Source organism: Ictalurus furcatus, chromosome 6, assembly GCF_023375685.1.
Source record: "Ictalurus furcatus strain D&B chromosome 6, Billie_1.0, whole genome shotgun sequence".
NCBI classification, from domain to species: domain Eukaryota; kingdom Metazoa; phylum Chordata; class Actinopteri; order Siluriformes; family Ictaluridae; genus Ictalurus; species Ictalurus furcatus.
The window spans coordinates 579,571-607,500 of record NC_071260.1 but is presented as its reverse complement, the minus strand read 5'-3'; the positions used below and the strand labels follow the sequence as shown (position 1 = coordinate 607,500).

General features: G+C 40.5%; 1 protein-coding gene across 6 annotated transcripts; it reads left to right on the top strand.

Moving 5' to 3' along the window:
- Window positions 1-2,878: 2,878 nt before the first annotated feature.
- Window positions 2,879-27,181, top strand: wnt6b (wingless-type MMTV integration site family, member 6b). 6 transcript variants are annotated; one of them, XM_053626119.1, is made up of 5 exons: window positions 13,960-14,114; window positions 14,554-14,774; window positions 19,488-19,795; window positions 23,401-23,541; window positions 23,658-23,824. In XM_053626119.1, the coding sequence occupies exons 1-5, from the start codon at window positions 13,960-13,962 to the stop codon at window positions 23,724-23,726; spliced, it is 894 nt and encodes a 297-aa protein (XP_053482094.1). In that variant the 3' UTR covers window positions 23,727-23,824. The 6 variants fall into 6 exon arrangements, with proteins under 6 accessions (XP_053482090.1, XP_053482093.1, XP_053482091.1 ...); XM_053626115.1 differs by lacking the exon at window positions 13,960-14,114 and adding an exon at window positions 2,879-3,312 and having other exon boundaries at window positions 23,401-27,181; XM_053626118.1 differs by lacking the exon at window positions 13,960-14,114 and adding an exon at window positions 11,857-11,932 and having other exon boundaries at window positions 23,401-27,181.
- Window positions 27,182-27,930: the final 749 nt, after the last annotated feature.

Genomic DNA, 27,930 nt, shown 5'->3' with positions numbered 1-27,930 from the left:
GCTCAGAAGCATTGATCTGTAGAACATCTCTCTTACCACACTTTTAGAAGAAGAAGAAGCCTTTATTTGTCACATATACACATTACAGCAGAGTGAAATCATTTTCTTCACATATCCCAGCTTGTTAAGAAGTTGGGGTCAGAGTGCAGGGTCAGCCATGATACGGTTCCCCCGGAGCGGAGAGCGTTAAGGACCTTGCTCACTTGACCACTGCTCCTATACGTTTACGTTCACGCAACACGTGTTGCTTCCATCTCTGGCTGGGCCAGTCTGTAACCTCGGACGGTTCTCATTCGTACTGTAAGACGATCCTGCTAAAATTGTCCAGGTCAGGCAGACTGATGTCAAGAAGGGTTTGAGGATCATCTAAAATGCTTGAGTGTTCATTCTGGGTCAGATGACACTGTGTGGAGAGAGCTGGTGATGCCGCCGTGTCCATGCATGCCTCCATCTACGAGTTAATATTTTATTGAGGAAAGAAAATAACAACTTCATAATCGAATAGCATTTTTTTAAAAATCGTGTCTATGTTACTTTAAACAATTAACTAACTCCAATAATGAATCTAATAACTGGGTCATGTGCGTGGTCTCTGGCTCACAGGTGACTGGGGTCATGTGATTACGGCTCCTCCGTCATTAGCAGAGTTATCTCTCTCCTCTTTCATGTCATGATGAATCAGAGCACACACACACACACATATATATACATGCGCGTACACACACTCACACACAAACACACACCTGCAGCTCGCTCCACCACTGGTCCACATTTCACTGATAGAAGCTAGAGGGGAAGAAAAACATCAAAGAGGCACGGCCCAAAGATAACACAGAGAGAGAGAGACAGAGAGAGGAACAGCCCATCTCACACACACACACACACACACACACACACACATATAGAATGTGCTGTATCATGCAACAGACCAGTAAACCACCGATTCAGGTCATACATGTGTAATAACGCATTAAAATGCCTGCTTGGGTTGGTGAAGGTGTATGACAGCTGTAGTGCACCTGATCCTGTTCATCATACAATAAAGCAAGTCTTGATCTTAATAAGAATTATACAGTTGTTGTTTTTTTTACACCTGTATGAACTGAATCAAGAGTTTTTGTACTTTATTGCACTTTTATGAGCTGAAACAGGTGTTTTTTGATTTAACAAAACACTATTAAAGCAATTCACTAACGTGGTATAAAGCATATAAATCATAGATATATCTAATACAGTAATAAAGCGGTTCATAAAGGTATAGTAAGACTGGAAAACACCCGTTTCAGTTAATAGAGGTGTGATAAAGGAGTAAAACACCTGATTCAGTTCATAAAAGGTGTAATAAAGGTATATTACCTGATTTGTACCCTAGGTGGGCACACCTGTACTGGTCTGATTGTGTCATAATGCTAATTACACAGACAGACAGACAGACAGACAGACAGTTAGAGGGAGAACAGAGGGTTTGGGTTTCGTCTCGGACCCTCTGGCTGTTTCAGACAGATGAGGAATGTTCCTGTGTCTCTAAAGCTCTCTGAGAGAAATATTTCAGTTAAACTCAGCAACACGCTGTACTTGTGTTCAGGTATTGATCCTCATGTGATGTGATTTACAGGCTCCATCGCTTCATTTGTGTATTACACAGTATTGTTTATTATGTTGGAACATGGAGCGACGTTACAGAACATCTCCTCACTTCAGTCCACATTTATCACCGAGGGACACAAAAAAGAGCACAAACGTGTCTCCCTCATCTGTTATTTATCTTTATTTATTTATTCTCTGCATTCAGGCATCATAGGAATGAACAGGGTTTTTTTTTGTAATAGTGTGTGTGTGTGTGTGTGTGTGTGTGAAAATTATATGAATAATAAACACAGGACTGAATTGGCAGATTCATCAGTCAGAAGGTTTGGGCTTTATTTTCTCTCTGAACGTCTCATTTCATCCCTCAGCAGGGAGAATAAAGCACATTTCTTATTGCAGGAAAAGTCCTGAGCTACACACACACACACACACACACACACACACACACACACACACACACACACACACACACATACACACACACTGCACGGAGATCTGGTCTTCACCTGGAACTGCTGAGTTGAGCAGGGTTGCCAGATTGGGATGAGCACCACTCAAAACGCTGCTGAGTTCTGGACCGTGATTGGTCAGGAGGTGGTGTTTAGTTCTCTATAACAGCGGCTTTGACAGTAGCGCAGGTTTATATTAACGCACTTGTTCTAATACGTTATCGTTTCTATAGTAACGGCTCGTTCACTGGGACGTGTACAGCGGACGCTCCACTGATAATAAATGGATTAAAATAATGTGTGAAGTTTTATTAAAGTAAGGAGAGGTTTATTCAACATTTATAGAAGGAGTCTCCAGTGTCAGTTCTTTAAGTAGCTTTAAGTTTTCTGACATGTTCAGGACAGACAAATTTACACTTTGCTGTTTCTTGGTAATGAAACATGAGAAGCTATTATTAACCTGGAGAGAAAAAAAGAGAGGCTGGTGATTCAGGCTGTTTATAGTGAGAACTTACTAACTATAAAAACATGAAAAAGTCTGTTCTTTAATAAAATATTTTGGTCTGTGAATTGCCGTGGTATAAGTGGAATAAAACACTTGGGGTTGTGCTGTTATGGAAAATAATCAACTTCAGGGTGTTAACAGTAACTCTACTTCATCACATTATATTTAGGAAATTAATAAATGGGTATTATTTTAAGGACAACAAACTGTCCTGTTGTGCTTGAGTAAATTTAATCATATTCAATCAATCACATTTATTATATTGTAGGTATTGAATCTGGCAACCATGCTGTGGATCTCGGTGCAATCTGGCAACCGTGGTTGTGGAGTAGGACAGAGCCGCTGGGGAAACACTGACAGATTCACAGTGAAGCAGCACCGGTGTGAGGGCAGCTCACTGAATCCCACACAGCTGCTGGAAGACTCGATTTCTCTGTGGAGTTTATTTATAATTAAATTTTTTATGGGTTTTTTTATTATTATTACTTTTTATTTATACCCAGTATATCTTCTCTTCTTCTACTGGGCAAAAACATGCTGTCATGCGGGATGAGTGTGTAGGAGGAATAAGAAGATTGGAGAAAGTGCGCACTCTTTAGCACTGTTCAGAAGTGCAAAAGGCTCCACACACACACACACACACACACACACACACAGGAGTTTAGGATCATCATCATCATCATCATCCCTAACTCCTGCCATGCACTCTCAGTACCAGCTCGCGCTCTTCTTCATCCTGCTCTGCCCAGTCAACATCATCGGCATGTGGTGGTGAGTACCAGCAAAGTCAAGGTCAAAGCCAACTTTATTGTCATTCCTTCTCATCACAGACGTGTTGAGTGAGGGACAAAATATAGTTTCTCCAGGACTGTTGTCTGCTGCATGTAACATGAAACAGCAACAGACAACAGTGCAAACATTCAGACAATAGACTACACACAATAATATACACAACACTGTACACAACACTGTATAATATGTTCTTCTATGGGTCTCATAGCTGTTGGAGAACACACTGCTGTTTGAACTCGTTTCTCTGTGTGTGTGTGTGTGTGTGTGTGTGTGTGTGTGTGTGTGTGTAACAGATATACAGTATAAGCAATTTCTCACATTTTCCGCATCATTCAAGTCACTACTAGCAGTGCTATGAGGAATTGGGGGCAGAGCCAAATGGATGGCTCCAGATCTCCTAAGAAAGCAGAGTCAGGCAGATGGGTTCGGAGAATTAAAGGGAGAGGCCAGGTGGATGCTCAAGAGAGATCAGGGGTGGGGTCGTGTGAATGGTCCTGAGAAATCAGGAGGTGTGGCCAGGTGGATACTCTAGAGAGATATGGGCAGGGCCAGGTGGATGACTTCAGAGAGCTAAGGAAGAATGACCTGGATGTATGGGTGCAGAGAGAGCAGGGGTTGGGCCAGGTGGATGCTCTTGGAAGATCAGGGGTTGGGCCAGGTATATGCTCCAGAGAGATCAGGGGTGGAGCCAGGTGTATGCTCCAGACAGATCAGAGGTGGGGACAGCTGGATGCTACAGAGAGATCAGGGGTGGGGCCAGGTGGATAGGTCTAGGAGAGAGCTAAAGGGGTAAAGCCAGATGCTAAGCGGGATGACTCCAAAGAGTCAGAGAGGACCGGTTTAGTTAGACGTCTCTAGAAAACCAAGTGGGCAGGTCCAGGTGGGGCTTCAGAGAGATCAGGGGTGGGGTAAGTGGATGGGTACATATATCTAAGGAGGAAAGACAAGATGTTCAGGTGGATGACTCCAAAGAATCATAGGGGATGGGTTTAGTTAGATGGCTCTAGAAAATCAAGTGGGTAGGGAGAGATCAATGGCAGGGCCAGGTGGATGCTCCAGAGAAATGTCAGGCAGGGCCAGGTGGATGGCTCCAATGAGTTAAGGAGGAGTGGCCAGGTGGATGCACTAGAGAGATCTTCAGACAGCTGATAACCCGAAAGTGTAATGATACTTAAAATAGAATAAATAAATAAAAACTGTGGCACAAAAACAACCGAGGTTGGAAACAAAGTCAGTGAAATCTCATTAAACATTGCTAGTGTGATGAGTTAGATAACATCGCAGCATGAATATTAGCAAGTTTCACAGTCATTTATAATGATGTATAGAGGAACTGTGTAAACACTGTCATGATGCTAGCATCTTGAATCATAGTAATGATTATAATAATCTTACCAGCCATATTTCTGAGCTGTGTCTTTTGAGAGAGGTTTATTTTTATTAATGCTCAAACTAATGGCATCCATCCACAGAGACACACCCACAAGATTAACACACCCACTCCTGGCTTTACAAACTCAACCCTAAATGAACAGATTGAAATTGTTTTTCACACACTGATCTATTAAGATTTCAGAATTTAATCTTTTATTCCGCTTTAATTCAACACGCAAAGACCTAAAATGACATTTCCAGACAAGAATTATTTAACGAGTGTGTGTGTGTGTGTGTGTGTGTGTGAGAGAGAGAGAGAGAGAGTGTGTGAGTGTGTGTGTGAGTGTGTCTAGCTGCAGGTCTAAGACGTAATTGGCAGGTCGAGACATTAAAGGGGTCACAGTTGGAATTTGAGGTAATGCTGCAGGCGATGGGTGTCGTCACACTCGGTTCATTCGGTCCGAAAGCCACACACACACACACACACACACACACACACACACGGAGTGTTTAATAAACACAGACCAAACCACTAAAGCAACACGTTCATTTTTTAAATGAAATCTCTGCACATTTCACATTTTCACCTCATTCGTCCCCAAATGGAGGAGGAGACCAGCTGCTCATAAGCGAAGAGTGTGTGTGTGTGTGTGTGTGTGTGTGTGAGATATACAATATGAATTTTATAAGCCGTGTACTGCTATTCATTCATCATATTGTGATAAAATGTACAAAATCTTATCACAGTTTTTGTTTGCTTTATTTTTGTTGTTGTTGTTGTTGTTATTTCTGTCTGCCATGTTTTTAACTCTATGTTCAACTCTATGTAAGGAAATTATGGGATGGATACACATTGCTTTGTGTGTTCATACCCTTTCTGAAAGGTTTCCACAGATGCTTTTAATAGCTTGAAATGCGAGTTATGACATAGTGTTGACATTTCTTCACTGTGGAGGTTCTCCTGATGAAGTCCTTAAAAGAAAACCTGGAGAACCTTTGAAGAACCCTTGAGAGCTCTTGAAAACACTATCTATCAGTGAACAGCAGCTTATTTACCTTATTTACCTTTCCCGTTTTTGACTGCAGGCTCTCCGCAGTTCGAGGTTTCTTTGTTTTGTCTGATTCCCCAGACATCAGCGATGATTGTGTTTAGCACAATATCCAGAATAAAGCAGCCGTCTAGATGACCAGTTTAAATTCTAATCAAGTGTTGAAAGAAAAGTTACAAACACTCCACCATCCTCAGCCCCACATACACCATATAGTAGCCGGCTTTTCTTCTTTTTATTTACGGACGTGACGTATCCACGCAAAGGCGGATGATGTCAACCTGACGTTTCCTGCGGAATCTGACCGGACAGCTCAAGTTATAAATCATCATCATAAGCTTAACCTTGTGAATCAGGGTAAAGGGAATCCCTAATTTCTCCATCTGGGGATTAATAAAGTATTATCTTTAAGGAGACAGGTTTGAACAGACATTTTTACGTTCTTGCTAAATAATTGATTTCTGTTCATTTTTAACCAAAAAAGTCTGATACTGCAGCTTTAAATTAAATTATAGCTCCTATTATTAGCCCATTTAATAGCAAGCTAGCTTTTGTGAAAAAAAACTGACCATGTGGAAGTTCCCATGACTTTCCCATGAAGTTTGATGATTTTTATTAACTTTTATCAGAAATCTATCAACACATCTGCACTTTCCGATGTTTCTGTGTCGTTTCCACGGTTACTGTGCCTCCACACAGCTTTGTATTAGTGATATAAAGTCTAAAGTTATTCTCAGTCTTTACCTAGCTTAAGTTCTGTGTACATATTTCCACTTGCCTAGAAACAGTGTTCTCACAGCATTAATCTCTAAAACAGTTAGCGTATTAGTTGAATAAAACAAAAACATGACATGGAAATGCACTAGAACTTTCAGACCCAACTGCAGCTGTGTGTGTGTGTGTGTGTGTGTGTGTATGTGTGTATGTGTGTGTGCGCACACTCCCACACACACCTGGAGGTCCAGTGGACAATGCGGCTCTGTAGAGTGCAGTGTTATCTGCGAGTGTGTGATGAGTGTGTCTGATGGACAGCGGGACGGCCGGACAGATGAAAGGCCCTGAGAGACTAGAGATACTCTGAGAGGGCGGAGTCATGTGCTGGCACACAGCCAGGGGTGTGTGTGTGTGTGTGTGTGTGTGTGTGTGTGTTTGTGTATCTGTGAGTATGTGCACTTGTATTGAGTCCATCTGTATTTCTGTGTGTGTATATTCAAATTGTGTGTTTTGTCTGTGTGTTTATCTGTACATGTATCTTGTCACCCTATGTATACTAACATGGTGTACAATGGTGTAGAATGACGTAGAAACATGTAAAATAGTGTAGAATGGTGTAGCAACATGTATTATGGTGTAGAATAGTTGTACAAAATGGTAGAACACTGTAGAAACATGTAGAATGGATGTTTGAATGGTGTAGAAATGTGCAGAATGTGTAGAGAGAAATGTGTAGAGAAATGTATAGAAAAGTTCAGAAATGTGTAGAATGTTTGTAGAAACGTGTAGAGTGGTGTAGAAATGTGTAGAACGGTGTAGAAATGTCTAGAATGGTGTGTAGAATAACGTACAACACTGTATAAAAGTGCAGAACAGTAGACAGTGTAAAAATGTGTAGAATGTTTGTAGAACAGTGTACAACTGGGTAAAATGGTTGTAGACAGTGTAGAAATGTGTTGAATGCTGTAGCATGCTGTAGAAACGTGTAGAATGGATATAGAAATATGTAGAGTCGTGACAAAACATGTAGAACAGTGTAGAAATGGTGTACAAAAGTTTAGAAATGTGTAGAAGTGTGTAAAATGGTGTAGAACAGTGTGCAGAAGGGTGCAGAACAGTGTAGAAATGTCTAGAATGGTGTGTAGAACAGTGTAGAAATGTGTAGAAAAGTTTAGAAATGTGTGGAGTGGTGTAGAACAGTGTGTAGAAAAGTTTAGAAATGTATAGAACGGTGTAGAATGGTGTACAAAAGTTTAGAAATGTGTAGAAGTGTGTAAAATGGTGTAGAACAGTGTGCAGAAGGGTGCAGAACAGTGTAGAAATGTCTAGAATGGTGCAGAACAGTGTAGAAATGGCTAGAATGGTGTGTAGAACAGTGTAGAAATGTGTAGAAAAGTTTAGAAATGTGTGGATGGTGTAGAACAGTGTGTAGAAAAGTTTAGAAATGTATAGAACGGTGTAGAATGGTGTACAAAAGTTTAGAAATGTATAGAGTGGTGTGGAAATGTTTAAAATGATGTAGAAATGTCAAATGTAAAGAACAGTGTAGAAGCCTATACAATGGTGTAGAACGGTGTAGAAATGTGTAGAATGGTGTAGACAAAAGTAAACTGTACACTGGGATAGTCCTGGTTTAAAAGATAGCTAACATTAGCATGTAGCTTTACACACATGATTAGTGTATATGTTATATATTTAAATCAGTAGTGATCTTTAATACAGAGCGCTATATTAGCATTCTGTCACTGAGCATCTGAAACGCACTTCATCAAACTCCTGCAGCTACGCGGCATTCATACACTGAACAAACAGAAATCTGAATAATATTAACTGCTCATTTTATAAGTTATTTAAATCCTATATTTTATTTATTAGTAGTATTATTAATAATAATAAGAAGAAGAAGAAGAAGAATACTCGTTATTAATATTATAGGTATTAATTCAAAAACAATATATTAATATTTATAGTGTTAATACGAACACTAAGTAACTTTTTCCTGCATTAATGCTGAACGCCTCGCCTGAACTCATTAGCATAAAGTTCATTAGCATAAAGTTCATTAGCATGAAGTTCATTAGCATAAAATCTTTGCCTGAACATTATTTGATTACTTTGTTAATTATTGTGACAGCATACAATTAATTTAAAAAATAACACATGAACATTCGTAACACACTTTAAGTTTAGTGCAGCGTGATATACACACACACACACACACACACACACACGCACACACACACACACTTCATCTCCTTTTCTCATTCTGGATGACAGCGATGTTTCCAATCAAGCAGCTGTGAGAGATGAGATGAGATAAAGGTGAGCTGACAGGAGACTGGCATTCCCTCAGATTCACTTTACACACACACACACACACACACACACACACACAGCTTGTGAGTGACTACATATCCAGCATAGTTTGAGGATTAGGAATAGGATGAGTTTCACTCTTTCTCCAAGTGAAGGAGACGACGCTTATCTGCAACTGCACACGACCATCATGAAACCTGAGATCATTGATGTGTGTGTGTGTGTGCGTGTGTGTGTGCGTGTGCGTGTGTGTGTGCGTGTGATGTCATCTGTGCAATGAATCACAATAGAGTTTTCAGAGTTTCATGTGTATGTCTGTGACACTAACCTCCCAGATTTAAGCCATAAAACAAGAAGTAGAGCGATTTAACAAATCATCAGTGATGAAGAGAAACATAATCTGATTGGACTATTTATTTATTATTTATTTTTGCAAAGCGAAATGTTTTCTGCTATTGACGTTGATTCTTATTATTTATTAATCATGTATCTAAGTGGCTTCAGATTAAAATCATTAAAAGCCCCAATACTGAACCATGTAAGATATTTATTCATGTATACATGCATTTGATTTGTTTAAGATTTTTAATGTATTTGTTTATTTATTTAGAAACAAATTCACAAACACTAACAAAACAGAACCTTGAGAAATAACAGAAATAATGTTGTTGTTGTTGTTTTAATAAGTCACAAATTACAAATACTTGGAGAATACCAGAAATAATGTTAAATAAAGTGAAAATTGGGTAATAACAAATTTAATATTGCATTATTTAGTTATTTGTTTATTTATTTATTTTATACATTTTAAGAAAAAAAAACATTCCCACACCATCCAGACAAATTTTCTGTCTCATATAATGAGAGTAAAAAAAAAGTTAAAGTTAATACATTAAATTGTAAATAAGTAAATCCATAAAATGAAATAATGTACTACAGTCACGTTCCCTTTATATTCCCAGTTCTGTTCTACACAAAACCTCAAATAATGTGCTAGTTTCACAGAGCTAGCATTACTGACTGAACGCTAGCTAGCTGTAAGATTCTGTATGCATCACATGTACAGGATGAGCATGGACTACATCACCCATCAGCCCCAGCATGTCACATGACCTGGTCACATGTCACAATCTTGTTTTCATACTGATTAGCACCGGTATATAAGTTCCACTGAGAGTCTTGTGGAGCTTTTGTTGTTGTTGTTGTTGTTGTGTTGGCACTTCTCTAGTTTACATGACATTTAGTAGATATTAATGTCAATAGTAACAATTTATGTACAGACAATGGAGATTGTCTTTGTAAAAACTCAGTCAATCAATCCAGTGGCCCACTTATTGCATCTTGTGTGATCCTGGAAATAATGTTGCTGTATTTTTATTTATTTATTTAATTTTAGAAATCATTTCAGACTGTAACAAAATACTATTTTATTTAAATACAGCTTAGAAAATATCCGTTTATTTTGTATAAGGTGATATGAGTATTTCCAGGTGATATGATAATATTGATGTAGCTGGCTAAGTGCAGCTTTATTTCTGATTTTTCACCAGAGTTCAGATTGGGAATTTGTCAGTAGTTGCTCACTAAACACCAGCTACTTAAAGAGTGTCTGTAACATAATACTGGGCAGAAGATGATAAATTATCAGCATCCTGGGCGGTGGTGGCTTGGCGGTTAAGGCTCTGCGTTACTGATCGGAAGGTCGGGGGTTCGAGCCCTGGCGCTGTTGGGCCCTTGAGTAAGGCCCTTAACCCTCTCTGCTCCAGGGGGCGCTGTATCATGGCTGACCCTGCGCTCCGACCCCAACTTCCTGACATGCTGGGGTATGCGAAGAAAAGAATTTCACTGTGCTGTAATGTATACGTGATAAATAAAGACTCATTATCCTGATCAATTATAGCACAATATTATTTTAATAAGAAATTAAAATATTGTAAAATATTGAAATTTTGTGAAATATTGGCATCGGTAACAGGTTTTTAAATCCAATGAAAAATAGTTAATAACAGTTAAAAACATAATGTTAAAAATATTTTTTTTAAGTAAAAATAACATTAAATAACATCATTTACATTTTTTGCAGTTTGTTAACAAACCTAAATATTATGATGTGTAATACACTATACATCACAGAAATGTCTTCAAGTATTGGGATTATAATATTTTCCTCATATCACACATTTACCGGACTTCAACTCGACTCTAAACAGAACCACTGAAGGAATGAAATAAAAATAAATCATGGTTCTTGGCTCTTGGTTCTAGGTTCTTGGCTTCTTTTAAAATGGCGCTCTACTTCTGGTGTAAATATTGTGATACACATTGTATATTGTGCAAATGTTTGTTATATCATAAACATTATAATAGGAGATTTTTGGCATATTTCTAAGCTTTAGGTCTGCTCTGGTCCCTTCTGCGTTATCTTCATACTCCGTCATCTGATGACAAGCTGATCTTCATCAATGTAAACGAGTTATAATCAGAGCTGCATTCATCGTCAGTGTTTATGGATTATTTTAGCATGCTGTAAGAGAGGGAATGTTCAGATACAGCTCTGGTTTAATAATGGTGCAGTATATCTTGGATCTCGGAATGTTCTGATGACCGATTATATGAAGTATATCATGATACTTCATATCTTGTGTCCTGAGATAAAGTCTGTCCCGTTCAGAAGCCACTGTAAAGTCATTATTTTTACGCAATCACATAATTCCCTTCGCCAAGTCAATAAAACAATAATATGGGCTCCGTGCAGGATAAACACAGTATAGTGTGATCATAATATAAACTGTCATAAATGATGGGGCTGTTAATGTGTTTAATAGTTGATTTAGTTTTTGGCTTTTGTTTCCTCCTCATCAGTGGAACAGTTTATATTTTCCTGTCTGAGGTGATTTTTTAATGTTATGTTATTCTTACAGGATTGTTATAAACATTTTTTAGGATAATCGTAGGTTTTCTATCTTTTTATTCCAGACCAATAAGTCAGGATTCATTTTTAGGTTATTATTGCAGTTCCCATGGTGACAAGAGCCTGACTGCATCCGAATCGTACCGCATTACCCGGAGGAAACCCGCGCAGCACGGGGAGAACATGCAAACTCATGCGCAGGGCCGCGGCGGGAATCGGACCCCCAACCCTGGAGGTGTGAGGCGAAGCACTAATCCACCGTGCGCCCTGAAGTTCTAATTAACATAAACTAGAAATTCCATCAGTTATTCAACCCGATGTTTACCCTTAGAAGTTGGAGCACAATATTTCCAAGAATGTCTGTTTTTCTATACAATCGGGCAATAGTAATGGAGCTTCAAAAAGGACGGAAAAGCACCGAGTGACAATAAAACTTTCCCAGTGTCGTATATATTCAGCTTTCCGAAGCCTTGCAGCAGCTTTCTGTGAGGAATCGCTCGAAATGTAATGTAATCATATAAATCTGCTTTAATTGTCTCGAGTGAGTTTATGAGAGAAGTGTTGTAATGATGTCCGATTCGTGAGTGAATCGTTTGTTCGAGTCGGTTCATTTCAACGAATTGGAGAATCCCATTGATTAAACCAGTCTGAATGATTCATTCATGAATAGAACCGATTCAATTCTCGAGTTCAACTCACTGATTCAGTGATCCCGTCACTGTTTTAGTTCATTTCCACATTTCTTTCTGGAGCTGCTGGTGTGTGAAACTTCTTATTATTGACTCAATGAATAATAATGATAATAATAATAATAATAATAATAATAATAATAATAACAATAACAATAATAAAGTTCATTGTTCTTGGTACTTGAGGAATAAGAAATTACAAGTCGACAGCTTATAAAGACATCCAGACAGACTTTCTATAGTGTCTGTGTATGTGAGTGAGAGAGTACAATGGTGTTAATTACTTGTACTGTGTATATATAGTTATTTGTATATAGTTATACATTCATAATTTCAGTTAATTTGTGTTAACTGTTCAAATTTAGTTCTTTATAGTCTCTTATTGAATATGTAATAAATGTTATTCTTATTGATAATGATAGTTTTTAAACGTGGCAATAAGAAAAGATAATTGGGGGGGGGGGGGGGGGGGGGGGCTTGGGGCCCAGGAACCCTAGCAGTGCCCCTGTCAGTAAAGCACTGACGATGACAATGCAGCTATTTCAGAATGCTTTATGTTCACAGTTTACCTATATCTTTACCTAAATCTTTATATTGAAATTTTTGGGAATTCTTCATGTTGACAGTTTTGGAAAGTCTTTTTGGAAAGTCTTTATCTTGGTATATGGTCATATTGATGTATCATCACACCCCCTAATCTCCCTAACACTGGGATTCTGAAACGTTCCTTCAAAATCTCTTCCATTAAACAGTTTAAAAGCTCGGCCTCGCCCCTCAGAGAGAGACTGAGAGAGCGACTCGGAGAGAGAGACTGAGAGAGAGTGTTTTTTTATGAGTTGTACTGTTATTCCGGATTAGCACTCCGACACACACCCACACAAACACCAGATAATCAGCGGGTCACGCACAGGGTGTATGAGCCGGGAAAGACACAATGATGTCGTCTTCGGCTTGTCATCTCCATGGAAACGTTGTCAATAATGTCAACACTCCAAAAGTCGTAAGGCATTTTACAGAGCCGAGGAACATTAGCAGTGTTTTATAACCCACTGATCCAACGCTAGTAATAAAACGACTTCCTTTCTCTCACATGTCCTGAGTAACATACTCTCACGCAGTATTCTCCTTTCCTTCTGAGTGTGTGTTCCATGCACTCATGAGGTAACACAAGAGAGTGTAACCTTGCCAGGAGTCATGTACAGCGAGCGGGGTCGTGAGAGCGCCATGCAGTAAGCTGCTGCATTTTAAACGAAACATTTGTCCAATCAGATGGGACGCATCGCCAGCGTGCCTGTTATCTGCAGCATCGTACATCTTATTCGGACCACCTGGCCTGAGTGCTCAGCTCGACTTCTTAAAATAAACTCCGCGTAGCAGATAAACGCTATTACTCTGAGAGATTAGGCCTGACAGGAGTGGAGCTAGAGCGATGAGGTGTCCTTTCACAGTGCAGACAGCTGCCTTATGATAAAGTATATTAACAAGAAAAAAGATTTTCAGCTGAAACTAAAAGCTCACTTTTTCTTTACTTTACAACTATACGTGTGCTTAAAGACTTAAAGGTAATGGAGGGATGAAAAAAAGAGTAACATTACAAAAGAGCTCAGTTTTAAAAGATGTGAGGAACAGTACTGAAGAAAGAAAGAAAGAAAGAAAGCGAATAAATCAAATCGGGAACGTAGAAAGAAAAAGAAGGAAAGAAAGAAGAGAGGCATCACCACGGAGAACGTAACAGTAATGCGTTTAGCACGTGATTTATGTCTACTGCGTGTACAAGAACAGTGCATTCTGATTGGCTAAGAGCAGTGACGGAGGCAAATGAGTCAGAATCGGCTGCTGATGGTTTCAGATGGAGAATAAACGCAGTACTGAAATCTTACGTTAAACTTTTTTTCAGCATTTCTATTGTTTGAACCGTAAAAAAAATTGAATTTTTTTATTTTTTAATGTCTGAAATTTCAGTGCATCGATATCAGTGGTTTTATAGCTCTCAGCCAATCAGAGCACATTATATCTGAGCACAGTTCATCTGTTCTTCTCATTACAGAAATATTCTTTATTCAATTAAAATGTGTATCAGAGATTTGGAAATTTATCTCTGTGTGTGTGTGTGTGTGTGTGTGTGTGTGTGTGTGTGTGTGTGTGTGTGTGTGTGTGTGTGTTGCAGGGCAGTGGGCAGTCCCCTGGTCATGGATCCTAACAGTATCTGCAGGAAGACGAAGCGTTTGGGCAGTAAGCAGGCCGATCTGTGTCAGAACCATCCGGAAATCGTGACAGAAGTGGTGAAAGGAGCGAGGCTTGGAGTGAGAGAGTGTCAGTACCAATTCCGCTTCCGCCGCTGGAACTGTACCAGCCACAACAAGTACTTCGGAAAAATCCTACAACAGGGTGAGAGAGAAAGAGAGAGAGAGATCTACCTCCTTCATACCTTTTACTACATCTTTTAAGAAAGAAAGAAAGAAAGTGATAATGAAAGAGAAGTAAAGGAAGATACAGAAAGAGCAAAAACAGTAACAGAGGAAGAAAGTAGGAAAGGGAGTATGGTGGCGTGTGATTTTACATTTATCTTATTTACACAATTGAGCAGGTGAGGGTTAAGGGCCTGATGAGACTGTGGTGGTGTGTGATGAGAGTATGGTGATGTGTGATGGTGTGTGATGGTCTGTGATAAGAATATTGTGGTGTGTGATGGTCTGTGATGAGAGTATGGTGGTGCGTGATGGTCTGTGATGAGAGTATGGTGGTGTGTGATGGTCTGTGATGAGAGTATGGTAGTGTGTGATGGTGTGTGATGGTCTGTGATAAGAGTATGGTGGTGTGTGATGGCCTGTGATGAGAGTATGGTGGTGTGTGATGGTTGCACTGTATGTGTTGACTGTGCATATTTACATTTACATTTATTCTTTTAGCAGACACTTTTATCCAAAGCGACTTACAAATGAGGCATATTTATTAGCTAGCTTCAATATACATTAACATAAATTGAGTTATAAAATTCCTGCTGATCTGCTAATGCTTTATGGGTAATACGCTCCCAGACTACACTTACAAATTTCATGACCCCTTGACCTCTGACTCCTGATTTTAAGATATAGACTTCCATACACTCCTCTGTGCTGAGGATGTGAGGTCAGTATAAACAAGTGAACAAAGCTGGCTGTGTGTGTGTGTGTGTGTGTGTGTGTGTGTGAGGCTCATTGTTCAGCTCTTTGAAGACGTTAATAAACCTCCTGTAATCGTTGATCCCTGTAAACACTACACATGACTGTTTTTCTTTCCCGCTGCTGTCACTGAGGTCGAGCTCATAACCTTCTGTTGTGTAAACTTCACTCAAAACATCTCTAAATCTCAGCGATCATCTCAGAACATGTCCTTATTTTCAGTAAAAAGACATCTTAGCAATATATCTAGTATTTTACTACAGACCAGTTTATTACAAGGCCTTTTTTCTAGACTTTCTACAAACATTTCTACAAATAGCTTCTTTAAAAAAACAAGAAATACCAACTAATTCTGTAAGATTGTTTTAGTAAACATTTCTAGAAGTAGGTTAAAATTATCTACCCCCATTGTTGGTAGATATTAGCATTGTTAGAACAGCAATACTAGATAGTATCTCAAATGGTGTCAGTGAGTGTTTTTGCCAGTAGAGGGCAGAATATGTAATCTTGTGCCCTCTGTATCTGTTTGGAGAGAACCAATGGTCAGTAGATGGACAGAAATCAATGTCCCATTTTTATTGGGACCACTCCATTCCAGTTTCAGTTTGCAGAGAGTCAGCCTTGTCACTTGTGAGCTCTGCAGCAGGATTGATGAATTTGGCCTGCAGTAAGTTGACATGTTTGCACACGGGCTGCAACTCGACTCCCCACGGCGCGAGACTGACTGACTGCCTCTCCAAATGGAAATTAATCATAAATTCCTCCATGTCTACAGGCGAGGCTTCATGTCTATAAGTGCTCTTCTGTTTTGAAACATTCACTGCAATTACAGTGAGATGCGGCCATTAAAAGCACGAGTGGCTCTGCCGAGGCAGGTCCACTTCCTGTTATAGAGGGTACGGGGTGCACAAAGGAGACTTGCATATTTCTGCTCCTGCACAAATAACCGCCAGCTGTTTTCCTGCGCTATTCAAACATGCCAAACAGCGCCGACTCTGCCTCGGCCTGAGGCACTAACCTCACAATGCCAAGATTCTCTCTCTCTCTCTCTGAACTGTAATTGAGTGATTATAAAAGCTCAGAAATTATAACAATGTAGCTACCTGTTGTGCTACCTGTTACTTCAAACATTTCACTGGAAAAGTCTGGGTTAGTGTTAATGCACTAAAATGCATAAAATGTAAGAGCTCATCTGGTTCCAGCATGCTAATGCAGGCCATGAAATGTCAGTGTACGAGGGTAAAGGGGCAGGTTTTAAATAGTTAGGGTTCCCTTACAAAGGGAACTCAAAATTGCCCGTCATATTGGCTGTTCAATGGGTAGCTTGGTTACGGCGGAGAAGCACCTATGGCTCAACCTCTCAGGGATCGAGGATAAGGTCTCCCTGCTGGAACCCCCTGTTGAACCTTCCGGACTGTTCAGCGGCGTGGTGATGAGGGATTATGCTACTATGATGAGGGCGTTTCTATCCCCAACGTGTGTGGGGTGAATCCTTTCATCATTGAGCAAGATAAAGCTGGGTCTGGGCATCCCCTCCAGTCTCTACGAGAGAGTGTTGGGGCTTATGAGACCGTTTCAGTGGTGACTGAAAAGTCGGGGGTATCATCCGAGCATGAAACCCCTGAGAGTAATCAGTGACACATGACGATGCCTATGTGCTCTGAAAAATTGGAGGTGTCCCCAGTTTCTACCCTCAGATCACACTCTGTTATCACAAGACAATAGTGACAGATGCCTCCCTCATGGGCCGGGGCGCAGTCTTAGACGGCTGTCCAGCTCACAGTCTCTGGATTGGCCTTCATCTGGAGTGCCATATAAATCGCCTAGATATGCGGGCCATATTTCTAGCACTGAAATGCTTTCTTCTTCAATTGAGAGGTCACCATGTGTTAGTTGTGACAGACAAGACAGAGGTGGTCTCATATATCAACCATCAGGGAGGGTTACATTCGCACCCCCTGTTTAGGCAGGCACAAGTAATTCTTCTTTGGGCAGAGGGAAAGTTTTTGTGAGCGAGTGCAATGTACATTCTGGGCAACTGGAATGTGGGACAGACATCCTGTCAAGGCAGGGGCTTAGGCCCTTAGGGATTGGTGGCTCCATCCACAAGTGGGGGAGTCCATGTGGCAGAGGTTCGGCCAAGCAGAAGTGGATGTGTTCGCCTACGAGGAGACAACACACTGCCTGCTGTGGTTCACCCTCACTCCTTCCTCACCATTGGAGGTGGACGCCATGATGCACATAGATTCTGTCTCTCAACCAAGGGTGTAGAGACCACGTTGAACGCTACAGCACCATCAAGTGGTGACTTTTTGTCTTGTGGTGTGAGGACTGTCAGTTAGTAAGACTGCAGTAAACTGCACAATAGCTACACTCCTGGCATTCTTACAGGGACATTTCTAAGCCGGGTTGGCTCCTTCTACAATCAGGGTCTACGTGGCCACCATATTAGCCAGCCATGCCCCTATTGATGGCGCCTCTGTGGGGCAACATCCTCTAACATCGAGGTTTATACATAGTGTCAGACAGCTGAGGCCCATCTGCAGACCGTGTATACCTTCCTGGGACCGGTCTGTGATCCCGGAAGGTCTGTCAGGTGTCCCATTTGAGCCCTTAGAGTCAGCCTCAGAGAAGCTTCTAACTGTAAAGGTAGCTCTTCTACTGGCCCTGACATCTCTCAAGTGAGTAGGAGACCTACAGGCTCTCTCTATTGCCCCTTCCTGTCTTGACTTTGCCCCTGGATTAACTAAGGCCTTCCAATATCCTAGGCTGGATTATATTCCTAAAGTGCCTAGGTCTTCTGCCCTGCCAATAGTGTTGCAGGCTTTCTGCTCTCTGTTCCTCATACTGGAACAAGAGAACTTATGCACTTATGTTGTCCAGCAAGGGCTCTCTGTACTTACGTCCACTGCTCCGGCCAGTGGAGTAAGTCGGAGCAGTTGCTGGGTCTGCTTTGGCGGCAATAGTAGAGGTGATGCTGTGTCAAAGCAGCGCATCTCTAATTGGATAGTGGAAGCAATATCTATTGCTTATGACGCGAGCTGTCACGCAACGCATCTGGACATAAGGGCTCATTCCACTAGGGGGGTCGCCTCCTCAAAGGCTTTATCCAAAGGGGTACCCTTACAGGATGTGTGTGCTGCGGCAGGGTGGTCTACGCTGCACACATTCATTCAGTATTATAATCTGGACATGCATTCCACCCTGGGCTCAACTGTCTTGAAGTGACCTTCAGGCGGAGTATGGCGGAGTGGGTATACTTGTTCCCATAGCGTGAAGCTCATGCAACATTGAGTTCCGTTTGAAAGGGAATGTCTGGTTATGCATGTAACAGTGTTCCCTGAGAAGGGAACGAGACGTTGCATAGCTTTATCATACTGGGGCGTGCCTGTGAATTGCGTCTTTGCTTCAGATAATAGAGGCTGATGACGTGGTTCACAGCTGGCATTTTTATAGTCACACAACACACGTAATTGCCATGTCACCTGACCACGGCAGGCCTATAAATAGGAGTGATTTCACACAGACTTCAGATACCGGTCACGTGTGAGGGTGTTTCCCACAGCGTAAAGCTTACACAACGTCTCGTTTCCTTCTCAGGGAATAGGGTTACAAGCATAACCCAGATGCTTTTACTAAGCATACAACCATCTTTTTATTTTCTGATCTCTGTCTAGCTGAACATGTCACTGTGGGATTCGCTTAATTCGTTTAGTGTACACCGGTGTAATCGTACCATGTATGAATGTGATCCATTCTCAGGCCCGGGCCTAAATAACACAAATACTGAAAAAAATAAAAAAATAAAATTCACATATACACACACCTGATAATAACGAGCTCGGCATGGACAGTGGGTATGTGAACAGGCAGCTGGGATTAATATAGTGTGTGTGTGTGTGTGTGTGTGTGTGTGTGTGTGTGTGTGTGTGTGAGACAGATATCCGGGAGACGGCGTTCGTGTACGCCATCACGGCAGCCGGAGTGACTCATGCAGTAACTCAGGCCTGCAGCATGGGGGAGCTTCTGCAGTGTGGCTGTGAGGCTCCACCCCCTCGTCGGGCCGAAACTCCACCCATTGTCGATGGGGCATGGGATGGGGGCGGGGCCTGGGAGTGGGGCGGTTGTGGAGATGATGTGGAGTTTGGCTACGAGAAATCCAAACAGTTTATGGATGCCAAGCGCAGGAAGGACAAGAGTGACATCCGCACCCTCATCGACCTGCACAACAACGAGGCTGGACGCCTGGTAATTATTATTAGAATTAGGGGGCCAAGCACCGAAGGTGCGTAGGTGCTCTATTGTTATACCATCTTTTCTTATTATCCTTCTGCTTCTTCTGGCTAGGGTGTCTATGGTAACCCACTGTGGACACTGTGGCACTGTCTGGTAAAGAGTTATGAAATTTGGCACACTGTTTGGGGAGGGTATGAGGAAGATTCTCACTAACTTTGGGCCAAGGGCTGCCAACAGTCAAGTGCCACCATCGGGTCAAATTTGGGTCTAATTTGGAAGTATTTTCATGGTCATGCATTTTGAACCGTGTATCCATAATTTAAAAACCAGACATCCTTGCATTTCCTGGGTCAAGATGAGTTCAACACACTCTATGATGTCAGTTTTCATCTAATTTTATTTTCCATCATCTTGGATTTAATCAGAAACGTTTTTTTCGCTACTCTTCCTACAACTTTTTTCCAATCATCACCAAATTTGTCTATCATCTTCTGTCTAAGCCTGAAAAAATGTTGCAAAAAATTTTGATATTCCTAATGGTATGTTCATAATGGGCCAACGAATCCGACTGCAAAGCCACCAAACAGGAAGTGATTCTGTATCTCATCAATGAATTTGCACACTGACACAAAACTTCGTAGGCACCTTCAGGACCATGAGACAATACAATAAAGTTCATGCCAGCGCTACTTACTGTGCAAAAGTAACAATAACATGCTAAAAATGCTTACATCTAACTGCCATTTTAGCTACTCCTTCTCCACATTTTGTCCAACCTTCACCAAATTTAGCTCACACAATCTGGGGACCTGGCTGAACAAAAATTATCAAAGGAATTTTGATATCCAAAGCCGTTCTCCTGTAACATGCCAGCAAATGCAATAAAAAAAAGAACAGGATGTGAGGATGTATTTCAGCAATGCATCTATCTGCAGTGTATCATCACCAAACTTGATAATTATCTTCAGCAGTATGCCCTGAATGGGCATTTCCTGACTGTACCACCTTGTCGTCAAGAACTGTGACAACATTTTTTTTTCTTCTATCCTTTGAAGAATTTGTGCTAAATTCACATTTATTTTTTCCCGTAATTCCCTGGAGTTTGTTGAAGTGAATGCACATCAACATCTGAAATGCAAGTGTACTTCCTGTCGATCATCTTGGAAAAAATGTTTTTGTGGGGTTTGTTTTTGCTATCTTCCTAACAATTATGTCCAGTCAACATCAAATTTGGCAAACATCGTCAGACAAACCTGGACAAAAAATATCAAAAGAATGTTGATATTCCAAATGGTTTGCCCATAATGTGCCAACAACTCTGACAGTGAAGCTGCAAACAAGGTTAGGCTGTATCTCAGCAAAAAAAGTTAGGCTGTATCTCAGCAACAATCTTGACACACTGACACAAATCGTGGTAGGAATTCTCAGGACCATGCCCTGAGGCTATGCAACAAACTTTGTGACAGCACCACTTACTGGTCAAATGCTACAATAACATGCCAAACGTTATTCCATCTAACTGTCCATTTTTGCTATTCCTCCTCCAAATTTTATCAAACCAAATTTGACTCACATCATCTTTTGACCTGTATAACCTTGCACAAAGTGGGGGAAGAAGGTCCAGTCTGATGAGAACAAACCAATTGCTTAGATGTTTTTAAGTTAAAGAATAAAATCATTTTTAGCAATCATGACCACAGGGCAAAGTAGTAACAGCACAGGTCACAGCAGTAGTAGCAGCTGCATCAGCAATGTCAACCTGCTGCCCATTTGTTCATCTTGACCTTTCCTCCTACAGTCAGAGATCTTCCACCACTGTCCATGGTCAAAACATACACATCATGATTGAAACTACAAATCACTTTTAAATCCTTTTGCCTAAAGTTATGGCTCTGTTTCCTGTAGCGTGTCTGTGAATGTGCAGCTCACTGAGTCTGGGTGCTTGGCCCCGAGAAATGCTGCTTGCAGCTATAATAATAATTATTATAATTTATTATTATTATTATTATTATTATTATTATTATTATTATTATTATTATCCGTAAAATAAATATATTACTAGTATCCTCTCTCTCTCTCTCTCTCACACACACACACACACACACACTCACACACACTGTATCTGTAGAATTATAGCATGCGCTATTGCCAAAAGAAATGCTAATTATTTAGTTAAGAGAGATGTGATTATGTGTTATAAAATACAGTGAAGAACAATATGAGACGGGATATCTGTCTAAACACACATTCAGCGTCATGGTGTGTGTGTGTGTGTGTGTGTGTATGCACTCAGTGATGGACAGGCTTAAATGAGCATTTAACAGCCTTCAATAGCAAAAAAACCTCGATCCTGCACTGAGCCGAAACAAAACTAAACTTATTAAGGAGATAGTGTGTCTTTGGGTTCATTTATGGGCGTTACCCTTCTAACATTCCTGAGGAGCACACAGACCTCAAAATTGTTATTTATTTATTTATTTATTTATTTATTTATTTATTTATTTTTGCAAAATACAGTAGAATTAAATATCAGTGCCCAAGCCAAAGGCAAGAATTTCAGGGCAATCGTCCATAAGGTAGAGCTGAGAAGGAATAAACCTTGGGCAGAACCTTAGGAAGAACCACATGAGGAACATCCAGCCAGAAGCTATGCTTCAGTGTGAGGAGAGGATCAGGGGCTTGTATACCTAAGAAGCAAGGTATGGTTAGTAGTGAGGAGCTTGTAGACCTTAGGAGCAGGAGTAACATGGTAGAAGGTGCAGGATCTGTCCAAAGGAGAGGCTTGTAGGCCTCAGAAGCAGAAACTGAAGGGTTCTGTGGCTTGAAGACATTAGGAGCAGCAGCATGGGCTTGTACACCTCAGGGACAGGCATGGGAGGGTAGCAGGAGCTTGTAGACCTTACAAGCAGGATTTGGATAATAGCATCTTGTCAGAAGCGGAGCATGTAGACCTCAGGAGCAGGATGATAGGAGTGAATTGCTAGACCTCAATAGCGTGATCAAGATAGCAGTAAGTATTTGTAGACCACAGGAACACCATGGCATGCTTGTACACTGACTGTCTGTGTGGTCCCAATAAGAGCCATGCTTTTTTTTTTCAGATATGGATTTACTGACATCACCTTCTGAGGTCTGCCATCTGCAGACAGATCATGTTATGACTAAAGGCAAAGTAAAGGCAACAAAAGCTTGTTAATTGACATAGACACTACTTTACCGATAATTCTTTTAAAATGACATAAGTGTGTATGAGTATGTGACCCTGAGCTTCTTCAGAATGAGATAGACAGGTGGGTGTGGAAAGAGCAGGCAGAGATGTGCAGCGGATTTGAGCGTTTTTGAGATGATAATTATATGTAATGACATTCTTTTTCAACTGTACAACAAAAGAATCATTAATTGTCAAGGATGAAAATGTTGTATTGGCATTAATGGTTGGTTAAGTACCTGAGGGCCGTTCAGGATTGAACTCTGCTGTCAGGTTCTATAAGCTCTTTGGTAGCTCAAGGCTACAGAGAACAGGAGGGTACAGGAGGGCAAATTCCTTGTGAAGTGCATCGTCTTTTATCACTTTAATCTGTGTGTGTGTGTGTGTGTGTGTGTGTGTTTAACTGCAGGCAGTGAAGAACTACATGAGGACTGAATGCAAATGCCACGGGCTGTCGGGTTCCTGCACACTGCGTACCTGCTGGAAGAAGTTGCCTCGGTTCCGGGAAGTGGGCAATCGTCTTCTAGAGCGCTTCAATGGTGCATCAAAGGTGATGGGAGGCAATGATGGAAAAACATTGATCCCTGTTGGCCAGAACATTAAAGCTCCAGATAAACAGGATCTGATCTATTCAGCTGAGTCGCCTGACTTCTGTCTTCCAAACAGGAAAACAGGTTCTCCAGGGACCAGGGGGAGAACCTGCAACAGCACGGCATTGGATGTGAGTGGGTGTGACCTGCTGTGCTGTGAGAGAGGGTATAGAGACGAAGAAGTTGTTCTGGAAGAGAACTGCCTCTGTCGGTTCCACTGGTGTTGCGTTGTTCAGTGTAAAAAGTGTTCAGTCCGCAAGGAACTGAGCCTCTGTCACTAAGTTCTTACCTGGTGGACAACCTAGAAATATATTGTCCTGTTGATGTTCGCAGTCCCAGATTACCTGGCTTGTCTGCTTGGGGACTGGATCACTGAATCCAGAACAATGACTGTCTTGCTATAGAACTTCAATTGTGCACTCTCCTGACTGAATTCCAGATTACTGCTTCATCAGTTGGAGAATCTACATCATGCGCTGTTCCAGAACATGATTTATCTGCAGAGGATTCATTAAATGTGAACTGTTCTGTTGATGGGTCTAGATAAACCATTCACTTGCAGGGGAATCTAGATCACAGAGGACCTTCTTGGATCATATGCTGTATCCAGATGGTTCCATTATACTAATTGATCAATTGGAGAATCTAGAACATATATAAGCTGGCTTGTGGCAGAGTAACAATCAAACCCAGACACGTCTGCTTAAGTTCTAGACTTGCCTTTCAACATTCTTCAATACGACATGTTCTGATGGAGCTTTTCCACGCTGACTCAGCTGGTGGATATTTTTGAATGCTGACTAATTTTTATGAACATGGTTTTTCAAACATGATTTACTTTTACAAATCCCAATCTCCAATGGGGACTGTTGAAGTTCCAAGTCATTGGCTGTTCTAGTGAAAAATCTGGACTGCTTTGTTAAAGAACTCTTAAGGTGCTGAATCAAGATCGCTGACGTGATGTTCCACAACATGGCTCACTTGCAGAATGATCTAAAATGCACACTCTTCTGAAGATGTTCTAGAGTATTGACTTACCTAATGGAGATTGGATAACAGTGACTCAGTAGGTGTAGAATCTAGAACATGAACTCACTTCTTGTTGTTACAGAATGTGACTTCTGCAGAGGGATGACCAAAGATGGACTCTTTGCTTGAAATTCTAGACAACACAAAAACATCTTCTGTTTAAGTTACAAAACACAGACTCAGCAGATGGAGCTCTAGAACCCCGAGTCTTCTAACGGAGCTTTACCAACCTGACTTATCTAGAGGAAAATCTAGGGGAGAAAAATACTTGTAAAGTTCTCAAAGTCTAACTCACCAGATGGAGAATTTCCAGTGCTGACTGACATTCCAAGTGGAAATACTAGAATCTGTACTGTTTAAATCACTGACTCCCTTGCAGAACCTGATTTTTTTCTCAAGAAGGTTCTGTAATATAACTGGGAGTAAATAGACATTTTAATACTCCAAAGTTAATACTGCACTGTTCTCCTAAGAAAGAACTTCAAAACACCAATGTTTATTTGTTTGATAGTTCATTTGCCAAAACCCTTGCAGTCCAAGTACAGTCATCAGTGATGATTGGTTCTGCCAGGCATTAAAAAAAGCATGCATATGTTCCTTTGTGCATGTTTTAATTGAGTAAAAACAAACATTGAGAGATTTGTGGAGAAAATATTTGTTGTGGCTCTGTGAAGAATGCGCAGCGTCAAGACAAAGAACAAAGACTTCTATTTATACACAATAACATGGCGACTACTAACAGAATGAGATGTTTCTGGAATATTTTGTCCAAAGCACTTTGAATATAAGAACTATGCACATTGTACTCATGTTTAATCATTTTTTCATGTTTAAAACAGCAATATGTAAACACCCCTTTATTTTTATAGTTTTTTTTATTACTATTATATTCTTCAGTTATTTAATACATAGAGCTTTTATTTGGCAGTGGCATGATGGCAGTTTTGTTTTCAAACCTTCTATTCTTTTTTTTTATTGATTTTAGATCACATCCGTGTCAATTAAGCAAATCTGACACTGCTCACACTACTATGTATGTTTTTACTACAAATAGAAGACATTGGGGTGTAAAAGTTGTATTTTGATATCCAACCCACGATTGTCTATTTGCAAGAATTTCCATGAGCTCCTGTTGAAAGTCATAAATGTTTGAAAATTACAGTGTATAAAAATGAACATAGCATTTCTTGTATTCAATCCAACAAAGTCACTGCTACGTTTTCTTGAAGAGAAGGAAACTGAATCTCGTGAAGTCAAAACAATGTTGACGTGAGTGCAAGAGAATCTTCATTTACATGACCAGGTTGAAGTGACACACATCTGATTTTTTGATTGAACATGACACTGGTCTGATTTTTTAAATTTTTTTTCCAGAACTGTGTGGATGCAAATGTCTGATCTTTTCAAATCAGACTTGAGCCACTTTTGTAAGTGGGCCTAGATCGGGTACATATCTGACATGTGGCCATGCGACATGAATGAGAACAGTCAGACTGGGATTCATGTGTTTTTTTTTCCCTTGCAGATGCACATACTGTATCACTGTCAGTGTCAGTGTGCAGTATCAGCAGTGATTATATCCAGCGTGAAAATGTGGGAATTGGTGATTGGGTTGATTATTTGGAGAAATTAATGAAGCAAAACTGCCGGGAACTGAAACTGAATGGTGCTCAACAAACCAATGTGCACGTGTGGGGCATTTCAGAGGGCAGATGGGTTCACACTTAAGGTTATGAACGAGGCTCATCAGTGAACTGACAATGATCCAACAGGTCCGATCTAAGACAATGAAACTTGTGATGAGCATAAACTTGAAAAACATGATGAGTGAAGTGTTAACCTGCAATCACAAAAAATCACAGAACCTACATCACGTGACATTTAAGTTGTGACTTTTCACATTTTACACAATGGCTTTGGTTAATTAATCGGCGTAATCCTATAGCACAGGTTTTCATGGAAGAAGGTGGGTTCATTGGAACACTTGGAGAGGTTGGGGCTTGGGCCTATAGTTTCATTTAGATATTTATTTAAAGCTCTGAAAAAGCCTGGTTAACCTTGCCAATAAGGAATTTACCAATTGTCATTTAATTGCACTGTAAATGTCATACAATTTTTAGCCATCCATATAACCTAATTAACGTGACAAAGTATATTAAAGATAATAATGGACTTGCACCTATTCAGAGAGAAATGTATTCTTTTGGTTTGCTAGCTAGTTGGTTTGGGTTGCACATAATTAAACAATGAAACAAAAAAAGAGAGTAAAAAATCATTGCCTGAGTGGCATTTAGGGCTGAAAACATCCTCATGAAACTCATAGACATTGCTCAGAAAAGGGTAAATAGACCTTTTAGCAAGTGTGTATAGGTTTCACAAAAATCACCCAAGCATGGAGAACATGGAGCCGGTGCTCAATAAATGATTAGATACCTACAGTGTCCTCTGAACGTATTGCAAAAGTAATGCCAATTCTTTTGATTTTGCTGTAAACTGAAGACATTTGGGTTTAAGATATATATCAGACTATAGATCAGAATTTCAGTTTTCATTTCCTGATATTTACATCTAGATGTAAACAACTTAGAACATGGCACCTTCAGTTGGAACCCATTTGTTAAGTGATCAAAAATATTGGTACATATGACAGACAAATGTCCTGTTAGCTTGATTTGTTTACACAATTGATAGCTCTGAATGTCTACTCTTGGTTTTAGCCTTCAATTTCGCCTGTGAAAACATCAGTCAGTGACATCACCAACAACCTCATTAGAGCAGGGGTGAAGGTTTCACAATCCACCATTCAAAGAAGACTTGGAGAGAAGAAATATAGAAGGCATACTACAAGATGTAAACCACTCATGAGCAGTAAGAATCAGAAAACCAGATTGGAATGCACAAAGAAATACAGAGATGATCCACAAAAGTTCTGGAACCGAGATGAACCTCTACCAAAGTGATGGAAAGACCAAAGTGTGAAGAAAGAAAGGATCTGCTCATGATCCAGAACATACAAGCTCATCTATGGAACATGGTGGAGGTAGTGTCATGGCTTGGGCTTGCATGGCTGCTTCTGGAACGTTCTCACTAATCTTTATTGATGATGAACTCATGATGGAGCAGCAGAATGAATTCAGAAGTTTACAGGAACATTGTATCTGACAATTTACAGAGAAATACATCCGAATGGATCAGGAGGAACTTCATCACGCAGCAAGACAACGATCCAAAACACACTTCCACCTCAACACAGGACTTCATCAGGGGGAAAAGTGGAAGGTTTTAGACTGGACACGTCAATCACCAGACCTTCACCCAAC